Source organism: Globicephala melas, chromosome 7 (assembly GCF_963455315.2).
Source record: "Globicephala melas chromosome 7, mGloMel1.2, whole genome shotgun sequence".
Lineage (NCBI taxonomy): Eukaryota > Metazoa > Chordata > Mammalia > Artiodactyla > Delphinidae > Globicephala > Globicephala melas.
Window position 1 is genome coordinate 7494206 of NC_083320.1, and position 11042 is coordinate 7505247.

Below are 11042 nucleotides of genomic sequence, written 5' to 3' on the forward strand. Positions count from 1 at the left end.
CCCTAAGTCCTCGGGTCTCCAGGAAAGGCGAGGCGTGGGTTCTAGGCGGGCCTAGGGACAGCTCTGGGAGAGTGCCTGCCTGGTCCGCAGGCAGGGCTACGGGTGCCAAGTGGAGACTGCGTGGTCCAAGCCCCCGCCTTTCCTGGGGTCCCAGCTGCACAGCACAGAATCTTAGGCCACCGAGCTTGGGGGCAGGGAGGAGGACTATAGGTGTCACAGGAAAATCAGGGCCTCAGCCTCCAGGGTGGCCCGGGCCCGTGAAGGGCGGGGGGCTGGCGGAGGGCCGGGTGGGGGACGCGGGGGCGGTGGCCAGGATGGGACGCCGTGGTGGGGACTCCGAGGTGGCAGCTCGGGTGTGGCCTGGGCTAGCGGCTCTTGCGCGGGAACAGAAGCCCCTGAGGCCCGGGGCGGGTGTGGGTCAGTGCGGGCCAGTCGCCAGCAGCACCGGCAGCAGCGCCGAGACCAGCAGCGCCAGCAAGGGCGGGCAGGCGGCCTGGTTCGCGGCGTCGGCGGGGCCGCCGGGGGGCTGCAGGTGGCAGTAGGTGGTGTAGGGCTCCACGCAGGCAGCGAAGGCCATGACGTGCGCCACGAAGGTCTGCTCCTGCACGCCGTGCACCAGGTGCGCCTGCGGGCCGCGCGCGAACACCGCCACGTCCTCGCCGCCGTGGGTCTCGCTCCTCAGGGGCACGGCCGCCTGCTGCCGGTACGCGGGGTCGCCTGACCGGAGGGTGGGAGTTCAGGGCATGCGGGGAGGCGGGACCCCTCCCGTGAGTTCCCGGCCGGGGTCCCGCCCCCAACGCAGCCCCCTCTGCACTCACTGCTTTTGGTCTCGTTGACGTCGGGCCTTGAGGCTCTAGGAGGCACGTACCCCGGGCCGTTGCCATAGAGGATGGAGGTGTAGGACTTGCCGTCAGCGGCCTTGTCAAAACCCAGCCCTGCAGGGAGGAGGGGGTCCGGTGACTTCCATGCGCCTCCTGTGTGCAGAGCCCGGCCACTTCCGGCCTGTTCACTGGCTCACTCCTCGCCGGAGCCGTGCAGGGAGGAGGGGGTCCGGTGAGCACGCTGGCCCCAGCCTTCCATGCGCCTCCTGTGTGCTGGGCCCGGCCACGTCTGGCATGTTCACTGGCTCACTCCTCGCCGGAGCCGTGCAGGGCAGTTGCTCTTACTACCCGACTTGGCGGATGAGGAAACTGGCTCAGAGCAAAGTCTGCCATGTAACTTCCGGAAAAGCGCCCGCGCCGCTCCCTGGGCTTACCGAAAACGGAGCTTCCGCGCAGTGTGTAGCCTCCGAAAGAGAAAACATGGGAGTGGTCGGCGGTGACGAGGATCAGCGTGTCTGCTTCACTAGTGAGCTGGCTGGCCTTGGCAATGGCATTGTCGAACATGACCGCCTCGGTCAGCGCCCTGTAAGCTATGCCTTCGTGGTGACCGTGGTCAATGCGGCCTCCTGCAAGAAGGTCACGTATGAGATGCCGAATCTGCCCTGACTGCCCCCTTCCTTCCTCTGCTCATCAGGGGCTGCCACTCACCCTCCACGAAGAGGTAGAAGCCACGGGGATTCCTGCTCAGCACACGCAGGGCTACTTCCGTCATCTCCTGCAGGGATGGGTCCCTGGTGTGGTCTCGCTGGAACTCATACTTCATGTCTGCTGGCTCAAAGAGGCCTGTGGGAAAGGGGACCAGTAGTGACCGGCAAGTTAGGGTGCAAGGAGGACCAAAGGCAGCCATCCCGGGGGAGGACAGTGGGGTGGGGTCATTACCCATGAGGTGTGTTACACTGGGGTCCTTAGATGCCTGAATGAGCGCCGTGCGGTTCCACACGTACTGGGTGCCCTGGGAGGGGCAGGACCAGGCCTCAGCCCATAGCCCGACACCCTGCAGCCCCTGCCCTGCTGTACCCCCTGCACCCACGAGCCCCCATCACCTGCTGCTTGGCCTGCCACTCCTGCACCAGGTTCCTCTGGTCCTTCCGGATTCCGTTCTCACTGGTGTTGCCTGGGTATTCAGGGTCTGGGGTCCCCTCAGGAAACATGTACTTTCGGCCTCCACCCAGGATCACCTGGGGCCAGGGATTAGGGTAAGTGGGTTCGGGGCCCGGCTGGCCCTTTGCTCCCTCCTCAGACAGCCCCTAGCGTCCCAGCCAGGTCTGTGGGTGGCCTGGGATTGTGGCGGGTGTGGGACCCGCCCCCCCGCCCAGCCCCGCCCCTTGCCCCTTGCCCCTCACGTCTCACATCTATGTCCATGTTGTAGACGAGCTGCATGGCGATGTCCTGGCAGCCCTCCTTCTTCGCCTGGGCAGGCATGTCCGTGTCCGAATACCAGTTACGGTTCACCGTGTGTGCATAGGTGCCAGCTGGCGACGCATGCTGCACCCTCGTAGTGGTCACCACTCCCACTGACTTCCCTGGGGGTGGCAGAGGTCAGGATGGGCCACTGAGGTCTCTGAGCCTGTCCCTACCGGCGAAGCTGGCCCCAAGCCTACCTGCTTTCTTGGCCCGGCTCATCACAGATGTGACCTCATTGCCAGGTACCGTGCTGCACTGGTTGTACCGGGCAGCTGCACTTACACCAATGGTCTTCATGTTGGCCTTGACCCCGCACAGGTAGGCGGTGGCCGTGCCTGCGCTGTCTGGCACCTGTCTGTCCACGTTGTATGTCTGGGGGCAGAGATGCTTTCAGCTCTGCTCACGGGTGTACACCCAGATCCTGACCCAGGCCCTGGGGCCCATGCTCACTGTACCCAGGCCCTACCTCAGCCCCAGCCCTCCCGGGACCTTCCTCCTGCCATGCTCCCTAGCCCCACGCCCACCCCTCTGGTGTAGAGCACCCTGAGGCCACTCAGCCCTTACCTTGGACAGAGCCACGTACGGGAACTGGTCCATGGCCAGGGGCGTCTCCGCTCCCAGTTTGCCATTCATCTGCCCCTTTAGGATCCGAGTGGCTGTCACCGTGGGCACCCCCATCCCTGTAGGTACACCTTGTGTCAGGCCTGAGTCCCCAGGGCCACGCTGTGTCTGCCGGCAGCCGAGGGCTCCAGGGCTGCGGGGCGCTGGGATGGACAGGCCTAGAGCACTCACCATCCCCCAGGAAGAGAATGAGATTCTTAGCAGCCGTCTGGATGGGCTGCAGCTTCTTAGCAACATCCAGGGCCTGGGCTGCCTGGCGGTTCCAAAAGGCTGGGTTTTCCTCTTCAACTGGCCAAGGGGAGAGTGGACTCAGGTAGCCTCGGGGAGCCCCCTGTGTCGGGGGGCGGCTGGGAGGCGCCTCACTACCTGGGCTGAAGCCAAGGGAGAGCCGCAGGCCTAGCAGCAGAGGTACCCAGGCCCCCTGCATGCCTGTGCGATGGCGGAGGGCGTCAAGGCTGGGACGCTGGGGACGTGGCTCTCGGGCGAGGCTGGGACACCAGGGTATCAGCTTCAGTACAAGCTGCTTGGGCTTAAATCAGGGAGGACTTTATCCCGGCTGTAAAAGGCTCTGTGTCCCGCCCAGTGCCCGAGGCGGCCACACCCTGTCCCTGGTCCTGACCTATGACTTTAAGCCATGTTGCCAGAGGGAAGTGGAGGGGTGTGGCTGAGTGCACGGGGGTCCTGATGGAAGCAGGTCCTTCCCTCACAGGATGGTCCCCAGCTGGCTCTTCAGGGTGGGGTGGGGATTAGGGGGCAGAGGCCCTTTGCCTGAGGAACATCTGCAAGGGCCTGATGGGGGCCACTCCCATCTCTCTGCTCACCAAGTCCTGTGGGAGAACCATCTCTCCTTCATTCACCTCATGTGTCAGTAGTTTCTGAAAGTCAGCATGGCCTGGTTTGGCCCTGGGTGCTGAGGGAGATGCGACTGGAGGCACACAGCCAAGGCCAGGGGCCGAGGTTGGCCTTCCTGGTGCCCTGAGGCACAGAGACACGTGGGGTGGTCTGGCTGCCCTGCCACCCACTCAGCTTCTCACCAGTCTTGGCCTGGGCAGGTGGGGCGGGCACGGGGCTGGTGGCGGGAGAGGAGGGGCCCTGGAACCTGGGCCTAAAGTTCTCCTGCTGTGGAAAAGGGTGCAGCTGGGTGACAGCAGAGTGGGGGCCTTGTGTGTGTCTCCAATTACTGAGGGCTAGGCTGGGCCAGCGTTGTCGTGTGTGTGTGTGTGTGTGTGTGTGTGTGTGTGCGCGCGTGGAAGGTGCCTGTAAAGGGTTGGCAGGGGTGGGACTAGTGCCCTGTACCTGAAGTTGACCTCTGCTCCCTTGGACAGGTATGGAAGCCAGGGGTGAGTCTGTTCTCCCCACAGGCAAGGCACACTCACAGGCGTAGCTTCTGATAAGGAGCTAAGAGGTTTCAGTTGCCCCAGGTTGGGTTCAAAACATTCCTCCAATCCGGCAATCCCACTTCTGGGTATATATCCCAAAGGACTGAAAGCAGGATCTAGAAGAGGTATTTGTCACCCACGTTTGTAGCAGCAGCCCTCACAGTCGCCAAGAGGTGCAGGCAAGTGTCCACCAGCAGATGAGTGGATGAAGAAAGCATGATACAGCTACAATGGAATATTATTCAGCCTTAAAGAGGAAGGGAAGTCTGACACCTGCTACAACATGGATGAACCTTGAGGACATGATGCGCGGTGAAACAAACCGGTCCCCCAAAGACAAACACTGTGTGATTCCACTTCACTAGGTGTCTCAAGTTGTCAGACGCGTAGAAATAGAAAGTAGGATGGCGGCTGCCAGGAGCTGGGAGGAGGGGGCTTGTGTAATGGATGCAGACTTTCAGGTTTGCAAGATGACAAAGTTCTGGGGACCTGTGGCCGACAATGTGAATAGATTAACACTATTGACCTGGACACTTAAAAGTGGTCAAGATGGGAACTTTTATGTCGTGTCTTTTACCACAATTAGGAAATTTTTTTCAAAGAAAACAACGTGTACCTCCCAGCCCCACCCACCCCAGTGGACCGCAGTAGCCCCTCCCCACGCAGCCACCTCACCCCCTGAGTCAAAGTGCCCTGGCCCCCAGCATCCCCCTGCCCAGCCCCACTCCCCAGTGTGCCCTCCCCTCAGGCAGAACTTCTGGGCTCCTCCTCCTTTTTTTTTTTTTTTTTAATTTATTTACTTGATTTACTTATTTTTGGCTGTGTTGGGTCTTCATTGCCGCGCGCGGGCTTTCTCTAGTTGCGCCGAGCGGGGGCTACTCTTCATTGCGGTGCGCGGGCTTCTCTTTGCGGAGCACAGGCTCTAGGTGAGCAGGCTTCAGTAGTTGTGGCTCACGGGCTCAGTAGTTGTGGCGCATGGGCTTAGTTGCTCCGCGGCACGTGGGATCTTCCCGGACCAGGGCTCGAACCCGTGTCCCCTGCATTGGCAGGCGGATTCTCAACCACTGCGCCACCGGGGAAGCCCTCTCCTCCTCCCTTGACCTGCTCTTCCACCCGCTCACCACGCTGACCCAGGTGAAACTCTAGCTCTCAGAGGACACACCGGGTTAGGGGGCATCCTTCCTGGCCTCTGCGAGTTGCCTCCATAGCTGCCTCTGTCCCCTGCATAGTCTTGTGCTTGGAAAATTCTTGGCTACAGGTCAGGAGAGACTAACGCCTGGGCAGGCCCTTAATTAATGAATCGGTTCCTTTGACCAGGCCGTAGGTTAAAGTTTTGTTACTCCAAGATTAATCTTTAGTCCAGTGAATTCCCAGTCCCCTTTTTTAATTTGAATTTTTGACATAACTGTAGATTCACTTGTGGTTCTAGGAAATAATAGAGATCCCTTGTACGCTTCGTCCAATCTTCTCCAGTGTTATAATTCACAGATTTTCACATTTCTCTTCAGATTCCCCCATTTTACACGTGCACACCTGTGATTGTGTAGGTTCTGTACCATCTTATCACATGCGTGGGTTCATGTAAACACCAGCACAGTCAAGGTGCTGAGCAGCTCCAACCCCACCTGCTCCTTTACAGCCACCCCACCCTCTGTCCCTAATCCCTGTCCCGTATTTCTAAAATCCTGTCATTTCAAATAAGTTACATGAGTGGAATCATACAATCTTTTTTTTCTTTTTGTTTTTGCGGTACGCAGGCCTCTCACCGCTGTGGCCTCTCCCGTCGCAGAGCACAGGCTCCGGACGCGCAGGCTCAGCAGCCATGGCTCACGGGCCCAGCCGCTCCGCAGCATGTGGGATCTTCCCAGACCAGGGCACGAACCCGTGTCCCCTGCATCAGCAGGTGGACTCTCAACCACTGCGCCACCAGGGAAGCCCCACACAATCTTTGGGACTGGTCTTTTTCACTCAGCCTACTTCCCTGGAGATTCACCCGAGCAAGGGTCAGCTGTTGACTCCTTTGTGCCGCTTAGCAGTGTCCGGGGTGAGTGGACCCCGCAGCGTGTTTAACCATTCTCATGTGCAAGGACCTCTAGGCTGATTCCAGGTTTGGCTGTTATGAATAAAGCTGCCACGAATCTCCTCGGACAGGTTTTTGCGTGAACATTTCATTTCATTCCATTTCTCTGGGATGCGTGCCCAGGAGTGCAAATGCTGGGTCACAGCGTTGTTGCATGTCTAGTGTTTTTGTTTGTTTGTTTAAGAAAGCACATTCCCCTGCGGCCCCCCAACCGAAATGACCTGCCTAATTGTTCTGCAGAGTGGTCGCACCACTTTGCATTCCCACCAGCAATGTATGAGCGATACAGTTTCTCTGCATTCACACCACCATTTGGTGTTGTCACTGTTTTTAATTTTAACCATGCTAATAGGTGTGGAGTATAAAGTTTGCTTTAATGCTTTTCTTATGATGAGATTAAGTGATCATCAGCTATGACCCCTCTTGGTTTCGTGTGCATTTTGTCCTGTGCCTGGGCAGGACCGGAGACCAAATACAAACCCTGTGTCTCTTGCAGTAAACAAAGGATGTTTGTCCATGTTCCCACCAGGGCACCCTGCCTCCCTCCTCTGGGCCTGAGTCACCTGACTGTGATGAGATGCTCTTACACATTGTCCCCTGGAGCCCAGGGATGACAAGGCAGCAGGCAGCGGAGCTTTCTGCTCTGGAGTAAGAGATGACACCTCCAGTCCTGCACTCTGGGGTTACGGATACCTCGGGCCAGGGGATGGCCAGCTGCATGGAGCCTGCTCTCTGGGGGATGTTTGTCCTGGTCTCTCTGTTCTCTGGGAAGGAAGGCCTTGTCCTGTGGGGCCCCATCTAGAGCCCCAGCACCCTCCACCGTTGTCTCCACTTACCACCCTCGGCTCTCTGGGCTGTGTCCCAGCCCCCAGCATGGTGGACCCTGCAGGCACTGCCGGCAGCGGGCGGCAGGGGGGTGTGATGCCGAGCCCACTGCAGCACCAGCCGAGCCATGGGGGATGCCTTCTGCCTGCCTCCTGCCCTCCCAGTCTCACGATGTCCCCTGGAGTTGTAGTGACAGTCCTTCCACTCAGGGGAGAGCAGGGCGGCAGCTGGGAACAGAAAGGCTGTTGATCATCAATAGGCCACACCTCCCCCCCCCCAGCACTTTGGGGAAATGGAGGCCCCCCTCTCTAGGGGCAAGTGCTCCCTGGGCCCTCGTCCCCAGCTCTCATTTCCACCTCCCACCAATCCTGTAGAGATGGTATGAACGTCCCCACTCGTGCTGGGATGCGGGAAGCCAACGCAAGTTTTATTTTGCCTTCTTTTCTTTGGGGGCCACATGGAATCAGGGAGGTGTCGAGCCTCCTGAGGCCACCTGGGCATCTGGCAGGGAGGTAGGAGGGCACGTGGTGAGCCCTGGGGCTGGGGAACGTCATCTCAGCCTAGTCCAGCCAGAGTGGCAGCGCCTGGCTGGTGTGGGATTCCTGATGAGGTCTTCGCCTCTGGACAGGCCTGCCCATGCATTTCTGAAGCCACCCATCCCTCCTCCCAGCATGCCTGAGGCAAGGGCCATCAGGAAAGTTGGTCACAGGGAGGCCAGCATTGCTCACATAGCAATTAGGCGCATCACAGCCCCGGAGCTTTCTGATGGCTCAGAAAGGAGCGCTCAGCTGAGAGCAGCAAGGTCGCGGCCCCTGGGTCACAGGCTCCTTAGGAGTCCTGTGGAAGTCAGCCGCCCAGAGTTCTCGGAGGTCACATGGAAGGTGAAGGCACTGGCGTTGGGGGAGGGGAAGCCGCCTTTCTTTGTGGCTATGGTTTGCGTGCTTCAGAACCTGGCTCTGCACTTCCCGAGGGGCAGATGCGAGTGACTGGAGAACAGCCTCGGGAAGGGCCAGTCCTGGGAGGCCTGTGGAAGGAACCAGAGACAGCACGAACCCCAGGGCACCCAAGGGTCACACGGGGGAAATGTCTGCAGAGATGTGTTCTGGACTCAGCAGAGCTGGAGGGCGCACATCGGGGTTCATCCGGGAACCCCAGGGATCACGCTCGCCCTCGTGCTGGGAATCTCTCCACCTGCAGAAGGGTCAGCAGCAGTTTTGGCATTTGGGGTTGGAGGGACGTGGCAAAGCTGAAAGGAAGGCCCCAGAGGCAACTGTTAGTAGAGAGAGCTCATGATACTTGCCTTGGAAGCAGGTCAGGAGGTGGGGCTGAGGTCTCAGAGGCTCTGTGGGGCTCTCTGAGAGAGGCTGGCCAGAGAGGGTCTCAGAGACAAAAACCAGCTCGGCGGCTGCATGTTCTTCAAAGGAGACAACTTGGTTCAGTTTAAAGTCTCTTGAGCAGCGACCTGGAGGCCCAGATGAGCCCCCGCAGACCCAACCGGTGTGGGGCCTCCTGTCTAGGGGGGTGCGGGATGCCTCAACCCACTCATGCTCCTGGACACTGTCCCGGGGAAGAATTGAGGTCCCCTGGGCTGGTTAGTAGGAAGAGTGTGGACCTTACGGGCTGGGGCCCAGGGGCCTCCCCTGACCAGAGTGTCTGGCGCCCTTGGGAGAGGGGCAGGAAGTCAAGCTGGTAAGTGGGTTCCCATGGAATCTGGGCGGAAGAGAAGTCTGGATGTAAGTTCCAAGACGAGGTCGCAGGATTGGTGCTGGGCTGTGCTTCAGGGGCTAGAAGAGGGTGGAAAGAGAGGAGGGGATGCTGGGCTGAGGAGGTCGGCCTCCAAGATGCTGCTGGAGGGGGTGGCACTGGAGGAGGCGGAGCTGGGGCAGAGGCAGGTCGGGAGTCACTGGCAGAGGAAGGTGGCAGAGGCACTTTGGGACATGGTGTGACACCGTTCTTGGCCCTCAGAATCTGCCCTCTCCTTGGTCCCTGCCCTCCTTGCTGGCTCCCTCTGAACAGTGCCTCTCAGAAAGCCCCTCCCCCAATCCCTCTTCTGCAGCTGTCCTTGCTCTGTCAGCCACTCTCCCATCTGCCTCTGCCTTAGCTGCCTTTCCAGCCCCTACTGGACAGGTTTCTCATACAGGGAGACATTGGAAAGGCGTTCAAGTGATGCAGCATAAACCACATGGTGGTATCACAGACCCCAGGCTGGTAAAGACCAAAAAGCCCAACTCTGCGAGCCTTGGAGAAGAAGAGGAGACGGAACCGAGTCCACTGCAGACACAAGCCTTCCCCAGTGACACGAGGACATGCCTGTCCCATGACGGAGGTAGTTCTACTCTGCGTAAATGTCCTGGAGAATCCGTGGCACATGTGCCCCAGGAGGTGCGTGCCAACACATTTAAAGTAGCACCATTTAATAAGCAGCCAGAGGTTGGAAATAGCATCGGCAGGAAAAAATCACAGCATCGTCATACGTGGAATACCAGACGGCAATGGAAGTGATGAGACTTTTGCTGCATGCAACAGATTCACTGCTTCTCACCAACAGCGCTGAATGAAAGATGCAAATCACGAAAGAAGGCATCCAGTAGAGCACATCTCAATTCCATCAACTCTTATACCCTAAACCTTAGCCTCCGTTAGGACTCCATCAACAAGTCTCTGTTTTGCAAGGAGCCCCAGAAACCTTCCTTTTTATCCCTGCCACCCTGCTATTTTATCCATTCTCATAAAAAAGGCTTTGGGGTCCCCAGTGAGGGGTCGAGCCAAGGGACCCCTTTTGTCAGTCTTGGACTTGATTAATTGGCCTAACTCTTGCCCCAAGTGATTGCCGGTCAGGTATCTCAAGTGTAATATTTTTCTTCTAGCCTTTAAAATTTTTCTACTTGGGGTAAATAATGTGGACTTGTTTGGGAGATGAAAGTTTGTATAAAAGTGGTGTATCTGAATAAGCTTTATGTAAGATGGCTACTTCTCCTTTTCCTGATTGTACCGTGGGGATAGACATATGTCTCATTGGGAAATGCTTCCTCTGCCTGGTATATAAGACAGGGCAAGGCTTCCCTGGTGGCACAGTGGTTAAGAATCCACCTGCCAATGCAGGGGACACGGGTTCGAGCCCTGGTCCGGGAAGATCCCACATGCCGCGGAGCAACGAAGCCCCTGTGCCACAACTACTGAGCCTGCTCTCTAGAGCCCGTGCTCCGCAACAAAAGGAGCCACTGCAATGAGAAGCCCGCGCACCACAAAGAAGAGTAGCCCCCGCTCGCCGCAACTAGAGAAAGCCCGTGTGCAGCAGCGAAAACCCAACGTTGCCAAAAATAAATAAATAAATAAATTTATAAAAAAGACAGGGCATATACATCTGCCTCTTAGGCAATGTTAATTCAAAATACTTAAGAAAATCACTAGGATTACCTGAGCCCATACAGTATGAGGTAAAAACTGGGGGCTAATAAAAGCAATGATGGAGACTTTTTTTTTGCCCCTAGGGTGAGTTGGTCTGACTTTGACCAGAAGTCCAGACTTGAAAGAGGGCCTTTGTTGAATGCCTTGCGCAAACTTTTCAAAGCATGGTACATTGAATCCTAAAGATCTAGAATATAGAAATCTTTTTAAAAAAATTTTAAAATTATTTACTTTACTTAGTTGTTTTTGGCTGCGTTGGGTGTTTGTCGCTGCGTGCGGGCTTTCTCTAGTTGCAGTGAGCGGGGGCTACTCTTTGTTGCGGTGCGTGGGCTTCTCATTGCAGAGCACAGGCTCTAGGCGTACGGGCTTCAGTAGTTGTGGCTCGCGGGCTCTAGAGTGCAGGCTCAGTAGTTGTGGTGCACGGGCTTCGATGCTCCACGGCAT

General features: G+C 57.8%; 1 protein-coding gene across 2 annotated transcripts; it reads right to left on the minus strand.

The window, feature by feature from the left end:
• Positions 1-315: 315 nt before the first annotated feature.
• On the minus strand, positions 316-10186 carry ALPI (alkaline phosphatase, intestinal). Of its 2 annotated transcripts, none has more exons than XM_060301438.1 (13): positions 7919-10186; positions 7202-7417; positions 5095-5322; positions 4203-4774; positions 2850-2965; positions 2483-2657; positions 2232-2404; positions 1925-2059; positions 1761-1833; positions 1530-1664; positions 1256-1447; positions 869-935; positions 316-717 (listed from the first exon to the last, which is right to left on the minus strand). In XM_060301438.1, the coding sequence occupies exons 5-13, from the start codon at positions 2961-2963 to the stop codon at positions 366-368; spliced, it is 1416 nt and encodes a 471-aa protein (XP_060157421.1). In that variant the 5' UTR covers positions 2964-2965; positions 4203-4774; positions 5095-5322; positions 7202-7417; positions 7919-10186; the 3' UTR covers positions 316-365. The 2 variants fall into 2 exon arrangements, with proteins under 2 accessions (XP_060157421.1, XP_060157420.1); XM_060301437.1 differs by having other exon boundaries at positions 819-935; positions 3078-4774.
• Positions 10187-11042: the final 856 nt, after the last annotated feature.